Source organism: Gavialis gangeticus, unplaced genomic scaffold, assembly GCF_001723915.1.
Source record: "Gavialis gangeticus isolate Ggan-Ray unplaced genomic scaffold, GavGan_comp1, whole genome shotgun sequence".
NCBI lineage: Eukaryota > Metazoa > Chordata > Crocodylia > Gavialidae > Gavialis > Gavialis gangeticus.
This window is the reverse complement of record NW_017729034.1, coordinates 80,107,952-80,124,469: the sequence shown is the minus strand read 5'-3', so window position 1 is coordinate 80,124,469 and position 16,518 is coordinate 80,107,952. Positions and strand designations below refer to the sequence as shown.

Genomic DNA, 16,518 nt, shown 5'->3' with positions numbered 1-16,518 from the left:
CCTCTTGAAATGGGGCGCACAGAACTGGACACAATACTCCATATAATACCAAATGTTATGGATATTGCATGCTAAAAGTCCTTATCATGATAGCGTCATTCATTTAATGGTATCAGTTTCAGAAAAGATAAATGAAGGAAAATATATCCAGGTCAGACCTAGGCTCTGAGTACTGGATGAGGAGCATTAGTGTAATGAGAACAGAGTTACTAATAGTCCACATAGACTTTATTCTTGCTGCACATTCAAACCATGTACATAGAACCTAAATTCTTTTGTTTGGCAACATTCACTGGGGCTGTAGCTGCATCCATCTCCCTTGCCCATGAAGCCAAGGTCCTGAAGGGAACACCAGGCCCAGACCACAAAATTCCTTCTAATTTTCTGACATTGAATAAAAAATAAATATTAAAACAAATATGGATTGGCTGAGCCAGAATTGTATTTTACTGCTATTTAAACAATTATTTTTGGCATAGTATGGCTAGAACCTTAAGTATTGTAGTAAGATCAGTTATTTACTCTGGCAGGCTCATGGGAGGAGGGCATTGTGACCCCCCTGTGACTCTCCATGAGCCTGCCATGTGACCCCCCCATTGTGACCCCCCTGTGACCAGGCCTAGGGCTGGTGTTCCCCACCCCTCCCCCTGTCAGTTATGCTACTGAGTCCTATCAATACAAAATATGCCAAATATTGACTAAGGTTTTGTTCTGTTTAGTAAATGTGTTTAAACATAATGGAAAATAAAAATGCTGATCCATTTATGAATAGTACCATTGTCATTCAGCAGTGTTTTGCTTTTGGGCATTCTTACAGCTTCTGTGTCCTTTTAAACCATGCTTTGTAAAGACTTGGATTTAATAAATCATTGGATAAATGGCAGTGGGGTACTTTCTGCCTATTGGGATTTGGAGTTAGGGCTAGAACTCACAACTCCTTCTTCTCTGGGCCAGAATCTATCTCACTGAGGCAGCTTCTTCCTAGCCCTACAAATCTCCCTTTTGGCTAGCTGGTGGACCAGCTTCAAGAGGAGGGCTGGAGGGTGTGTCAAGCAATACCAAGCTCATAGCCTGGTGATTAGAGCATTTTGTTAAGAAGCAGGAAATGCAGCTTCAAAATCGTAGGACTTACTATTCAAAATCCTGTTTAAGTACGTAGGACTTACTATTCTATGAGTAAGTGCCATAACTGCTTCGTGCTCGTGGGTTTTTTTCGTAGTTAAAGTCTTGGGGACTTAAACAGCATTGCATGCATACCCTGGTGATTCTTTTCTGCCCCAGAGCCTACACAGCCACAGTGGAGCCAATGCTCAGAAGAGAAGCACAGGATGAGTGTAGCTGTGCAGATGGAAAAAGAATCCAAATTTTGCATAATTGCCAAAAATTACAGTTACGTGGCTGCAGCCTGCAGGGTGGAAAAAGGGAGAAAGCTATCTTTAGGATTCAAATTTAATTTTGTTTTTAAATTTGAAAATGTGTATGAGAGTTTAAAGTTTTAAAAGCTGGGAAATAAAAGCAAAATGGGTTGAAAAAACACTTATAATTCTAAAGGCGAGGTTGAGAGTGGGAAAAGAATACTTACACCATTTGCAGCCTTTGGTGGCTTGGAATTGTATCCTTACCAATTCATGTACTGGTGTGACTTTATCTCTTGTTTTGCTTCTGGGTATTTTTACAGCTACTGTGTCATTTTAAGCCAGGCTTGGTAAGAGATCTGTATTAAATAGCCCTAATGGATTCTTTGCATACTTTTGCAAATCATTATTACTTTGACCTATTCTAATAGCAAGCACCCCCCTCTCTGCAAACATTCTTTGATCTAAGAGTACTCTAAAGCCCTATGCTTTAGATGTTACTTTCATGATTTAATTTTTATGGTGGCTTTTATTATTAAGGTGAGGTTTTTTTGTCTTTCAGGAAATGTAACCCACTTGACTGTGTCTCAGTGCTTAGAATTTTCACATTTTGAAGACTCCATGCTGTGCCAGCTTTTCTGTTACCCTTATTGGGCCTGTTCCTCTGATATCTTACATCTTCTGTAATAATTTACATCACTCTAAAGTGAGCATAATATTCTTACTAAGATAGGATGGTTCTGCCTTACATCTGCTTTGTTTGCATTGCTATCATGGACTTCATGAGGCCCATTCTTTCTAGTGAATCTCCACAAAATAACTTCTGGAAGTTTCAGGTACCCATGAATCAAATAACTGTTATCATAACTTACCTTTGGAAGAAAAGCTGCTTGCTTTTTTCTTTGTTTTCCCCAGCAGTTATTTATGATGCTGTAACTCCACCCACTGGGTGCACCTACATGTGCTATTAAGGTGAAGCAATAAACCGTGGCACATACTGCGCCAAAATTTATTGCTCCCAGGAATCACGTTTACAGGTGAGCCTGGGACCACAGCACATTCAGTTGGGTCAGAGCAGCCCCAGCTCATGGAGGGCCCAGGAGGAGTCAGCCTGCCAGTCCTGGGCTGCTCCAACCCCACTCATCATGCTGCAGGGGTGATGGCTGGTACACTAGCCAGCAGGCAGCCCCCACACTGAAGTATCCTCATGCTCTAGCCAGCCTCATCAATATGTACACGTGTGTTGAGTAAAGAACAAGTACTGTCTTGCAGCAGAGTAGTTTACTACTAATAGTACTGCTTGTGTAAACAGTGATGTTTTACTATGGAGCTAATTAGGCAACTGCACAGTAAATGTCTCATGTAGACTTGCCCACTGTCTCCAGAGTTGAGTTTGTCATTTAGCATTCATTTATCCTTTACACTTCATTGTTACACTTTCTTTTAAAAAAATAATGCATATTGCTATGGAAACAATAGCTGACCACAGCCAAAATGAAACTTCCCTCTCAGTGTACTGTAAATATAAAGGAGGCCTAGTTCTGACCTAAGAGCAGTTACAGCCGTAGCATTCCAGTGGGGAGAATTCCCTGAAGTCAAATGCTGGAAGCCATGATGCAGCACTGAGGATTTATTATTAAAATTTACCTATAATTCTTCTCAATGTTCCTGTTACTATCCTAATTCATATGACAAACTAGCTGCTCATTGAATAATCCTCCTACTTTGTTATTGTGCAGATTATTCTGCACAGATGTTGAGATGCTCCAAGCCAGTCTATACATGTCTTACAGTTCTGCAGCCTCAAGAGTTTTAAAAACACTTCTACTTGTGTGATTGAGGGCAGAATCTGACTTTCAGAACACTTCCATACTGGTGATAGTGTGTGGAAAGGGAAAAAGGCTAGTTTGAGTTTAAGATCTCATGGTGAGATTTCAGGGCTGCTTGTTTTTTTATTGCAATATGACTAGCTGTTCCTGAGGGCATTGAGAGGTCAGGAATCTCTCCAGACATCCTCCTTGGTATTTGCTGCTGCTGTTTGTTGAGGGTATTTTCATTTTTGTTTTTAAATCTTAACTGTTCTAATGACTGACGTGCCGTATACCTGTGTGCCAAAACAGGAATAGTTACTCCTCTTATTGTGTTTTCACTTACTATCGTGTGAGAACTATCAAAGAATTACTGTGTCAAGTATTAAAAAAAACCAGCCTGCTGCTACAAATAAAGATATCCTTTAAATAAATATGTACAAAAATCATTAATCCCTTTTGAATGAACACCAAGCTCTTCCTCTAAGTGAAACTGCTTCAGCTCCTGTTGAAGGGTTCAGTTGATATATGAATAGGCTGTACAAACGTAATCCTGATTCTGCTGTTAGATCCAAGCAGATAGACCCATGGGCCCATGCAGGAACCCTACTAAAGCTTACTGGCTCTTCGCAGGAGCAGGAGTTTGTCTGTATGATTATGATTGCAGACAAGGTTTATGTCTACTGCTTACAATTTTCATGCAAGTGTGTTTTCTTAAATTAAAATAGTCTTAATCCAGTACGGTCAGGTTTTAGCAGCAACAGCAGGGGCATCATAATATTTCCCAATATGATGCTGACTAGAAGGGAATGGATATTTTTACTATAGGTCTTTCAAAATTGGTAGTTGTGAGTGAAAACTCAAAACAGTGCATTTTCTTGTATGTGTTTAGTCTTCTCTGTATATATCATAGTCTCTGGGCCTTCCCTGTTATCAGGGTTTTTTTTTCTTTTTAATATAAAAGGAGTCATGCAGTCTTATTTTTGTTTTCTTTCTTAGTGCATTTGGCCACTGGCAAGAATTAGAATTTGAATGCAAAGACAGCATTTACAATTATAATAGGTTTTAGATTGTGGCAGAAATACTAGCAGTATAAGAAAGAGGACTCAGAAAATAGCATGCTGTGACAAACTTGCTTGTTTTCCTTTTGTAATATACTGCATAAATTAAGGACCCTGGGAAGCCACCCACAAAAAATATAGTGTCTATTGGATTTTGATTGTACTTTGTACACACTGTACAAGGAATTCACTAGATTGCCTCTACCTAGTGGCCTAATGTACTTAGGAGGAAAGCCTCAATGAGATTTGACCCTTTTGACAACCTGTAGGAAAGCAGAGAGCGCAGAGACTAACACATGCAGAAGCAGTTATCATATCAATCAGTATGTGGTGCAGAAGAGTGCATTGTAAGTAGAAGTTAACCTAAATGTATATTATAAAAATCTTATATGTTTCAAGGCTCCGAAGATCTCTCTTGGAAGGAAAAGCCTTTAAAATAATTTTCAATGAGTACTTTTATTTAGGGCAAGCATGTGACATGTTTGTGGCAGTTCAGAGAAGTAAGATGGCACCCTTGTTGTTAGGCCAGCTACCTGCACCCCCTCAGGAAGGGATGGAGGCAACCAGCTTCCTTTAGACTGCTTTTCTACTTTTCTTTTTCCCCCCACCCTTCTGCACACAAGTGGAAAGGAAGGGGAATGGATAGGGCCTTGACTTCCTCATGCAGTAGTATACTTACTGCAGCTGACTGCATACATTGCATTGCATGTAAAGCACAGAACTCTTATGCTGAACTTATTCTCTCATCCTTCCTTTACCATCTCAGGATATTTGATTAAAAATATGGTAGACTTTCTCAGAGCTGCAGTCTTCACTGCCTGTGTTCTTTTGACTGAGGCAGAAACCACAAGAGTAGCACCCAGGGAGCAGAGAAGTAGAGATAAAGCTACTAAGATCTAAGACTAAAATTGGGCTCTTTGTTTCTTTGCAAGGTAATTTATACTCTGCAAGCTCAGTATTTTACATAGAGTTGCACTGGTGTAGATGTGGGCAGGTAGAGTCATCAGGAATTTTCTAAAGTGGTGATAATATATAGAGAAGAAAGAATCCAGTTTGATTTTAAGATCGCAGGGTAAACTTGAAAAACTGCTAGTTTTACACATTCTCTCTCTCTCTTTCAGATTCATCCTGAGATTTTAAATTATATATACACAAATAAATAAATATACATTATTTTTAAATATTCCTTTTGAAAGGTGCAGAGAAGCACAGCTTGTGACTGAAGACAGAACTAGTAGTTAGGATATTTCAGATCCATTTTTGGATCTGTCGGGACCCTATCATATCTTGTAGCTATATCCAGACATAGTCATGAAAGAATCCTCCCATACGTTATTCTGGGACATCATAATTTTCCACGTCTGAATCTTTCTTTCATTCTTGATGCTGTGCTTTTCTCCCAGCTGGAAAGGAGACTGCTTCAAAATAATTAATAATACTGTCCTGTCTGTCCTCCAGGTAGGATATTACTACCTGAAGTGAAAAATGGATGCTTACACAAAATCGAAGTATTGCATTTATTGTACAGTCTAAACTTTCAGTTGCACAGAAAGAGCGAGAGCAAGCCCAAATATTCTGAATCATTGAGTTTCACTGTTGCTGCAGGCAGCTTTCTGTCTTGCAGGTGATTTTTCCCCTTTCTTTCAGTGAGGAGAAAGCTTGGCTCATAATAAAAATGATAAAGGTTTAATTAAAGCAGACCTAAAAGTTGCCTCTCTAATGGTATTTGTATTTTATAAGACTTCTTTAAAATGCAGATCATTGTGTGTTAAGAGTTGAAACATATATTTGTCTTCAGCTTTTTAATATAAAATCTAGCAGTTAATTAAGGATGCAGTTAATTTAATTTGATTTTATCTTTTTTTCTTTTTTGATTTTTTAGTTGGACAAAGAGAACCTACAAATGTGATTCTAAAAGAAGAGATAGCTGAAAATATGGAGGCTACACAATCAGAAGCAACTGATAAAGATGACAAAGATGGTGTGAAAGAAGAGCAGACAGATGCTCAAGATGCTACAGAACAGTTACCATTACCAGAGGAAAAAGCAGAAGAGATGGAACAACCCAGTGAACCACAGTCTAATGATGTTGGATTTAAAAAGGTTTTTAAATTTGTTGGATTCAAATTTACTGTTAAAAAAGATAAAACCGAAAAATCTGAACCTGTTCAGCTACTGACTGTAAAAAAAGAAGACCAAGTGTCTGCAGATGGAGCTGGAGATAATAATGAAGTCAAGCTAGAAAAGGTGGAAGAAGCAACACAAAGTGAAGTCACTGATCCTGTAGAAAAGACTGAAGAAAAAACTGAGAGTGAGGAGAGGAAAGATGAGTCTCCTCCTGAAAAGCTGGCAGAAAGTCCAAGCGAGGAAGCAGAAGGGAGCAAAGTGGCAGAAGTTAAAAAAGATCCTAGCAAGTCACCAGAGTCTCCAACTGCATTAGTTAGTGAAACCTCATCACCACTAAGGAAATTCTTTACACAAGGTTGGGCAGGGTTTAGGAAAAAGACAAGTTTCAGGAAGCCTAAGGATGATGAACAGCTGTCTCCTGAGAGAGAAAGACAAGAGCAGGAAAAGGACGGGGCAGAAATTTCAGTAGAACCAAGTGAGAAAGAGAAAAATGAGGAAGAAAAGGAGGTGGTAGAGATCCCCACAGAAACAAGTGAGAGAGAGAAAACTGAGAAAGAAAAGGGGGACGAAGAAAAAGATGTCACAGATGTCCCACTACAAGCAAGTGAGAAAGAAAAAACTGAGAAGGAAGAGCAAGAGCAGACAGTAGCAGAGATCCCCACAGAAGTGAGTGAAAAGGAGAAGAGAAGTGAGAAAGATAGGCAAGAGCAAGAAAGAGATGTTGCAGAGACCCCAGAAGGAACAACATTGAAAGAAGTTACTGTTCTTTCTGAACAGCCAGTTCTACAGGAGACCACTGTAAGTGTCAACAAGGAACCTGAGGGATCTTTTGAAGAAAAAATAGAACAAGTGAAAGAATATAAAATAACCCTAGAGGAGAAAACTGAAATATATGCTGAGGAAAAATCTGAACTAGAGGCTTCATTGTCAACTGAAGTCTTTGCTGAAAAATCTGAAGGAAAAATGCAAGAAAAGTCTGAGCCAGTAGCTCCATTGGCAATGGAAGTTTTTGATGAGAAGGTAGAGACAAAGGTAGAAGCTCATGTTAGTACTGTAGAAGAGAAAGAGATTAAGGCACATGAGGCAGAACTAGCCCTTGATTTATATGCAGCTGAACAGAGGCCCTCCTCAGTTCCTGAGCAGTCATTTGAAGGAGATGCTGACCTAAAGAAAGTCCAACCAACTGATGAAGTTCTAAAGGACAAAGAAACAGTCTGCAAAACAGAGAATGATCTCATCAAACAAACAGAACTAGTCTCTGAAGATGTAACTGTATGTAAGCCACCAGAAGGTATCACAAATGAGGTTGAAATGTTGTCATCACAAGAGAGAGCCAAAGTCCAAGGCAGCCCATTAAAGAAACTTTTTACAGGTACTGGCTTAAAGAAGCTTTCTGGAAAGAAGCATAAAGGAAAAAGAGAAGAAACTAAGTTGGGAGAACCAGCAGATCAAATTCAACATCTGTCTGATTCCCCAGAGAGTCCGGAAGAGCAAAAAGCAGAGAGCTCTGCCTCTTCCCCTGAAGAGTCAACTGAGATTCCTTCAGTTGAAAAAGCCATCAATGCAATCCGGGCAAGCGAAACTGAAGAAGGAATACCTTCAGACTCGGAGCGGAAGAGAGAAAATGTTACTCCGTGGGCATCATTTAAAAAGATGGTCACTCCTAAAAAACGTGTTAGGAGGCCTTCGGAAAGCGACAAAGAAGAAGAAATAGATAAAGGAAAGACTGCCACCCTTTCTTCAACCGAAAGCGCAGCTTCCGAAAATCACGAAGAAGCTAAAGAAAATAGTGAGGACCTGAAGTTAGAAAAAAACACAGAAGAACCAAAACGAAAAGTTGACACCTCAGTATCATGGGAGGCCTTCATTTGTGTAGGGTCATCTAAAAAAAGAGCTAGAAAATCATCCTCTTCTGATGAGGAAGGAGGACAGAAGCCTGCTCAAGAAGGCCAAAAAATAGAAGAAGGTGGAGAAAACAAAGACACACCAGCAGACACCATGCTTACCAGTTCACAGGAAAGCGATCATGGGCAAGGAAGTTCCTCACCGGAACAAACTGGAAGTCCGTCAGAAGGTGAAGGTGTCTCAACCTGGGAGTCATTTAAAAGATTAGTCACTCCGAGAAGAAAGTCCAAAACTAAAATGGAGGATAAAACCGAGGAACCTGTCACTGCTGCTAGCATAGAACATTCTACTTCTGATGGGGAGCCTGGAAAAGAGGAGTCTTGGGTCTCATTTAGAAAATTAATGCCTGGCCGAAGGAAGAAAAAGTCAGATGGAAAACTAGAGCAAGCTCGTGCCGATGAGGCTGGAGAAACATTGGCAGAAACTGTGGAGGAAGACTCTGATGTGCCAGCCGTTGTCCCTCTGTCGGAATACGAAGCAGCTGAACGAGAAAAAATTGAAGCCCAAATGGCAGTCCAAGCTGACGCAGCACAGGAGGGAACTTTAGAGGAGGATAGAGCTGAAAAATTACAAGATGCCTTAGAAACTGACCAATCCAATGAAGGGCTTGTTCATGCAGTTACTGTGACAGTTGTGGAGGGGGAAAGAGCAGTTACCAGTATTGAAGAAAGATCACCATCCTGGATATCTGCTGCGGTGACAGAAACTATTGAACAGGTGAAAGACGAAGAAAAACCAACTGAGCAGATATCCGAAGCAGAAGTAATTGTAGAGGAAACAGTAGTGGTTACTAAAACTTTGCCTGAGATGAGAAAGGACACAAGTGATGATACTTTAATGAGTGAGTTGGAGTTGACTTCAGAAGCTGTTACAGCTCGGGAAGAAGCCACAGAAGTTTCCTGTGCTGAAGAAGCAACAGAAGTGTCTCTTGCTGAGGAGACAACCGAGATGGTGTCAGCAGTCTCACAGTTACCTGAAACTCCAGATACTACCGAAGAAGTTACACCTGTGCAGGAGGTAGATGGCACTGAGCAAAATTTGGAAGAATTAAACAAACACACACGAGAAATTCTTGAGGAAGTTGCAGAAAGAGTTAAGCTGTCAGATGAAGCTCAGGTGATTGGTGAAGAAACTGTGATAGAAGTAGTCACTCAGACTGCACAGGAAATTGAATTAGAAATAAAAGATGAAGAGGAGGAGATAACAGTCACATCCCAGATAACTGTGTTTGCTGAACAGTCAGTAAAGGAACAGGAATTTGGAGGAGGTGACATCCAACTGGAAAGAGCAGAAACCGTTCAAGAAAAAAATGAAATGGAAGAAAATGCTCTGAAGGAAGTGACTGAGATAAGTGAAACATGCACTGTGATGAAGGAACATACAGGAGAAACCACAAGTCTTGATATACTGACTGATGAAAGTCAAAGGCAAGCACCTGAACATGCAACTGTAGAAAGACATGAAGAAATGTCTGAAGAGGTGAGTACTGCAGAGACATCAGACTCCAGAGAAAGAGAATTTTATAGTAGTGTCACAATAACTCCCAAGGCAGAGCTTGAGGTGGAAGCTGAGTATGTTACTGCAGTAAAACAACATATTGCAAAGGAAGAAGGAAAACTGAATTTAACAGAACTGCCTACAGGTGAAACTGCAGATGAAGGTGATCTGAAAGTGGATGAAGCAAAGGTTAAGTTGTCTGAGGAACTTAAACAAGTAGTAGACATCAAGACTAGCTTGGAACCAGAGTGCAGCCATGTACCTGTATCAGCAGTCCCTTTGCTAAGTGATATAACTGCGGTTGCTGTTCAGGGTGGGAGAGAAGATGTGACACCCACCTTGGAGTCAAAAGGAAGAGAGGAAACTGTAGTGGAGGCTGTTGTGCAGGGTGAAGTGATGGAGGCTCCTCTGGAGAAAGAGGAGAAAGATTCTTTTTGTACTGCAGAATCAAAAAGCACAGGAGTAATTACAACACAGCTCCATATGCAGAGTGAAGTAACTGAGGTCCCTGAGCAGAGTGAATTGGAAGAAGCCAGATCTACTGTGGAACCAACATGCATGGCAGAAACTTCTCCTGAAGCTTCTGTGCAGAGTGAAGTGACTGAGGATCCTTTGAAGAAAGAGGTGGCAGAGACTGTGCTTACTGTAGAATCAGAGCGCACAGAAGCAGTTGTAACAGACGTCTCTCTGCAGAGGGAAGTCCCTGAAGTCCCTGTGCAGAGTGAGGTGGAAGATGCTTACCTTACTGTGGAAACAGAACATACCAAAACAATTGTAATGGACATCCCCATGCAGACTGAAAGAGCTGAGACTGCAATGCAGAGTGAGGTGGAAGATTCTGTTCCTACCTCAGAATCAAAATATTCAGAAACAATTGCAACTGAGGCCACTATGCAGACGGAGGCGGATAACGCCATGCCTCCTTTAGAAACAAAATGCCCAGAAAAAATAGAAACTGAGGCTGTCTTGCAGAGCAAGGAGGAAGACGATGTGTCTACCTTAGAATCAAAATGCACAGAAGGAATCACAGCTGGGGATTCTGTGCAGAGTGAGGTACCTGAAGTCCCTGTGGATAGAGAGAGAGACAGTAGTTTAGGATCAAAATGCAGTGAAGCAGTTGTAACTGAGGCCTCTGTTCAGAGAGACATATCTCCTAAAGAAGTGCCAGTGCATGGAAAGAGAGAAGAGCATGTGGAAGCCAAACAAATGCTTTTACATACAACAGTGAGTTCAAAGGACTGTGAGACTAAGAAAATCGAATCTGAGCAAATGTTGAAAATGGGAAAAGATTTCCATGATTCTGGAAAATTGGAAATTGCACATGGTGATACAGTTTATTCAGTGCAGCAAGAAGTAGTGGAGCCCCAGGAAGATATGGGCTCAGCCATTCCTGAAGTTGAAAGCTCTGAAGCGCAAAAAGCATCTATGCCGGTAACAGCTGCCTCAGTTGAAGAGCAGGTAATTTCTGAAATGGTAAGGCTAATGGAAACCACAGATGAAATTGTACAGGCTGTAGCATCAGTACCTGAAAAACTGCCTTCTGAAATAGTACAAGATAAAAGCCCTTCTATAACCCACGTGGAAAGTGAAAAAGTTGATGGTCAGTCTATAGAATCCCAAAGTACAAAAATTGTATTAAAGATCGTCCAGACCGCTGTTGACAAACTTGAGAGGACAGAAAAGCCAATGGCTGTAAGCATCATATCTGAATCACAGCAGCAGATAGAGTCAACAGACAGAAGTCAAGAAGGTATAAATATATCTGAAATACAGAAATGTGTTCTGGCCGATCAGCAACTCACAGAAGGTGAAGAGACAGGAGTGAGTAAAGAACAGGAGATCCAGCAACCATCTACAAAGGAAAAAGCTCCTCTAGAGCAAACGAAAGATGTATCAGCAGTGTCTGGTACATCTAAAGAGAGAGGCCGTCAGGATTCAGTAGAAATTGCAGCCATCCCTGAAGAGGTTTTAAGTGAAAGTTCAGGCTATCAAAAGCCAAGAGTAGAAATTAGTGTTTCAGAAGACTTCACCAAAAAGTCTGTTGATACAGACCAATCAGAGCTGAAGAAAACAGAAGTTAAACAGACAGTGGAAATCCAGTGTATAAGCCAGCAAATGCACGTAGAAAGGAAGGAAGAACATCATAGCCAGTCAGTGGAAGATGTGATGATGCACATGGAAGAAGATGTAAATAGTCAGGACCCCACATCTCATTACCCTGAAATGAATCAAAGTCAGACCTCATTGGCTTTGACTGACTGAGGCCTAATGTAAGTAGCATTTTCAGAATAATTTACTTCTGTCACTGCAGTGTGTTATTGTGATGTGATGCTGTTGTGTCTTTTGCTAGCACCAAAAATCTCATTAAACAGATTAGGAACAACTTTTTCAAACTTCTTCTTGCCTACTTTAGATTATTTAAATCCATGTCTATGCATCCAGAATAAGTAACCTGGATGGTTCCTCCCTCTTCCCCCCCCAAAGTTGCCCAGTACTTACAGCCTCCATTGGCACAAGGGAAGTTAGGAGAGTTCAGCCTTTTAGAAAGTCACTGTACTATTTTTATTTGGTAGAAGCATATTGTTTGAATGAGATGTAAAGAAGTTAACTGACACAGGTGTACTAGTCTACTTTGTGGGTAACTATATACCATTTACCTACTGTATTATTTTTCCCCTTCTGTCCTGCATCAAGGCCACAGAGAGAGCTGTGGACACTCAGCATCTTTGAAAATAAGACCACTTGTTACGTGCATGCAGCACTATTCTTTGTTAAAAACAGTGAGATGCTGTCTATCTTCTCCCTGTGTTGGGGGAGCAACACTCTTCTACTCCTCCTCCTCCAGGATGGTCCCACCTCTTGTTGTATCTTCCTTTAACCCTCAATCAAATAGGAGCCATTTTAGCAACAAATCAGGGATAACAAATAGTATGTCATCAAATCACTTCATCATCTTGCAAGCTAGGCAGCTTGAGTGTCATCTGTTTAATTCCTGGATAGGAGGCCACACAGAAAATTCAGCTGCTGCAACTGTTGGATGCTGAGTGTCATTTTGTTCAGGCTGGGATGTCAGAATGATGAGTTCCTGAGCACCAGGAATCCTGGTTTTCTCTAAATAAAAAATTGTAAATTCTCTGATTTTAAACCCCCCCAAATCCGTAATTAAAATGAAAAACCACTATATATATATATATATATATGAATGAGGTATCAATTGAACACAATGTTTTATTGATATATTTACACTTTTAAAGCATTTTGGAAGCCTACTGGTGCCTCAACCACTACAATAAAATAAATTATAAATACCTATAAATTTTGCCATTTGATTTTGGGTTTTTTATCATGGAAAAGCAGAGCTCCCCTTGTTCCCTTAGCTCACAGAGCACAGATCCAGGCCCCTGACTCCCAAGCCACAGCCCCCAGCCCTGCTGGTGCCTCCAGTCCCCACTCACAGCTCCTTGGCCCTGCTGGTACCCCTCACTTCCCCCACACTCCCCCCAGCCCTGCTGATGCCTCTTGCCCCCCACCCACAGCATCCTGCCCACCCCTAGCCCTGCTGGAGGGGGCCCCCAGCTGCCAGGGCTAACTAGGTTGGGGACCCGGGTCCACAGCCCCCCACCCCCAGCAGCAGCCCCTGAGCCCTGGCTGCCACCTGCGGGAGGTGGTGCTGCTACAGCATAGCAGAGCATGAAGCCCAGCTTTCTTTTCCCCCCACTTCCACCATGGGCAGCACATCTGGAGGGCAGAGCCCGTGGGGAGGACAGGGTCAGGCTGCCCCCTGCGGGCTTAGGCAGGAGGGTTGGGGATGGCTCCTTGCTGCTGCACACAGTCCCAGAGGGGGCACGTGGGACCCATGCCCCCCAGATCTGTGCGCAGGGCACATCAATATCTGTACCTCAGTGCAGGAATAAGTCTAAAAGCTATGCAACCACTTTCTGCATAAAGCTACAGTCAGTGCCAGCTGTTTGGCTTTTGTAAGCAAACTGAATAGAATACATCAGTGCAAATTTATGAGGGGAAAATATATCATGTGTAAGAAAGCACTCCAGATATGGGATTTTGTTAAGGCTGTTATAAAATGTGGGAGGGAAAAAAGTAATTGACATTTACATTCTAAATAATGCTTTGACAATGTTCTTAAATAATCCAGCTATATTCCTGAGTATCTGTCTAGTCTTTTGGACAATTGAGACAACAAACTAGGGAAACTGAAATGCAGTCTTGGGAATCCTAGACTTGTTAGCTGTATATTTTTTTTCTTTTGTCCATTCTAACAAGCCTACAAACAAAGAAATGTGTTAGTTAGTTCTGTGGAAATGGAGATTTTTTCCACCAAACATTAAGTCACTTGGACATTTCCAAAATGTGATGTTCAGTAGTTGGTTGTTTTGTTGCCTTTTTCTTTTATTTTTTGCCATCTTCATAGGAATGAAAGAAAAGGGAGAGCTTAAAAAATTCCAAGTCCAGATCTTAGATACAAAACAAAGTTGATACTTTACATTTGAGATTATTTAGATTTCAAATAGTAATGATTCCTCTCCATAGGAGAGCTTAAAATAAGCTGTCAAATGACTTCTGGAGATTCAAACTTGTTTTATTGATTAAAAATTTCTAGCCATTCTAGTAAAATTTCTTTCCATGCTGTCACAGACTTCAGAGCATAAAACCACCACAAGGTTAGATTATCAGTGAAGAAAAGAGAATGTTTATCAGCATTGGATGTTTAGTAACACTGAAGTTTATCAAGCTATTTTAAAAATGAAAATAAGATGAAAAGAGTGGTGGTGACCACACTTGGAAAATTCTTCTAACTTTGTTTTGGTTTTGGGTTTTTGTTGCCAAAAGCTAAACTGAGAACAGAGGAAGGAAAACTTTCCCTACTATTGGGCTTATATATGCTATACAGAGTGTGTTTTCATGTTCTATGGCATGTGGATGCTTGTTTTCTGTGAATCTTGGATGTGCAGCAGATCATTCCATATCTGAAAATTCCTAAACTTATATTGTTTTATTTTTTTTAACTTGTGTTCTTGAAAAATAATGTATGCTTAAAACATAGATATATATCTGCAAGATTTTAAAACAAATTTTATTGAGAATCCTAATGGGATGTGAGCAGGGCCGTCCCTAGGGAAGTGTGAATCGAGGTGACTGCCCTGGGTCCCCGTGGAGCTGGGCGGAGCAGCCGTGGCCCCTCCTGCAGGGCCCACCTAGTGCTAGTGATTCCATGTCACCGCTAGCTTTGCATCTGGCCACTTGCCACCCCCTGCCCCCCCGCCACCACTGCCGGCCACCACTGCAGGCCCCACACAGGCTGATTTCCCCTGAGCCCCACACTCTGCTAGGGTTGTCTCTGGATGTGAGTGTTGCTGTGTGATACAACCTGCAACAGCTGTCATTTTCTCAACATTTTGAGATTTCAAGCAAATTTTCTGAACTAATATAAGTGTGTTCTGAGTTGAGGGATATAACAGGTACAGGCCCCTGGTCATGTATATTGCTTGTTAACTGAATTGATGAGGTGCCTCCTTAACACTTCTCCAGAAAACCTGCCCCAAAATTTCCATTGTTTAAGAAAAGTTCAAGAAAGTAAGTTGAAGTTAATAAGGCTTTATTAACATTTTTGTTCTTTTATTTCAGCTGTAGTTTTACATAGTTGCATTGCATTTGGAGAGACTAAACTGTGAAGATGACATTAGCCAAAAGTAAAACCTGCTTTCTGAACTTGTAGACCAATGTTTTTGAACTGGGAGAATAGACCGTCAATCTCTGATGTCATTCGAGAGAGCAACTGACAATCCTGAGACAGGATCAGGAGCTTGAGCCGCCACCTTTTACTCTCGGATGTTACACTTAACCCTTCTCAAGTCTTCTCTTTGTGCTCGGGAAAATAATACAAAAATTGTGACAATTTCTGTCTGACTGACTTCCATAGCCTAACCTGAAAAGGAAGCTGGTAATGCCTAGTTTCTGTTCCAGATTTTCCTCTTCTAACAAGCTTCCAAAACTGAAGTGTAATTCTTTGCATATTTATATGTATATCTTAAAACTTAGTTTGACTTTAACATATTTTTCTCTACCTTAGCGTTAAATACAATATGATGTACACTTGCATTACACAACGTATGAGACGCTAAGTGCATGTGACCAAGGTGAAGCACTGTGAGTGAACTATGGCAGGCCACAAATCATCTTTGTGAGTTTCCACTTAATATATGCTCACGCTGTAGCCAAAAGGTGTGACTGGAGCTAATGCAGACATACCTGAGTTGGCTTTATACTAACAAACGCAGGCATTGTTAACAGGCTTGCCATGGCAGCAAGTGGCTCAAAGATCACAAAATGCACTCCATACCCTGGGTGAATTCTTAGGCTGCTGTGTCTATCCTGCTATACGTTCCTGAGCTTGCTAATTTTATAGCTAGGTTAGGTATATCTGTGTGAGCAGTCTTCTAGTGGTAATGGTGACATACATTTAAAGGATGTGAGAATGGATATTTAAGGCAATACATTGGTAGTTGTTCTTGCTTCCATTAAAGAACATTTGTGGTCAAAAGGTACAAATTCCTATTTGGAAACCTACTGATGTAAGTTATTAAGCAGAAATTAATTTTGAATGATCTCCTCTAAGTACCAGGAGTGAGTGCACTATAATTGTATTGAAAACATTTAAAGTTTGCTTTTTTGCAATGTAATAGTTCTAAGAACACCTAGTCCATAACAATTCTATGCTTATCATAACATTTCAAACTGTTCATCAAC

General features: G+C 40.9%; 1 protein-coding gene across 3 annotated transcripts in view; it reads left to right on the top strand.

Moving 5' to 3' along the window:
* Nucleotides 1-16,518, top strand: part of AKAP12 (A-kinase anchoring protein 12) — a 49,348-nt gene extending 32,830 nt beyond the window's left edge. For 2 of the 3 annotated variants that reach the window (XM_019526935.1, XM_019526933.1), the window contains exons 2-3: nt 6,107-12,023; nt 15,397-16,518. In XM_019526935.1, coding sequence (XP_019382480.1) covers nt 6,160-12,015 — 5,856 coding nt within the window. In that variant the 5' untranslated portion in view covers nt 6,107-6,159 and the 3' untranslated portion in view covers nt 12,016-12,023; nt 15,397-16,518. Of the gene's footprint in view, nt 1-4,484; nt 4,572-6,106; nt 12,024-15,396 lie in introns of those variants that run through there. The other variant, XM_019526934.1, reaches the window with a different exon arrangement.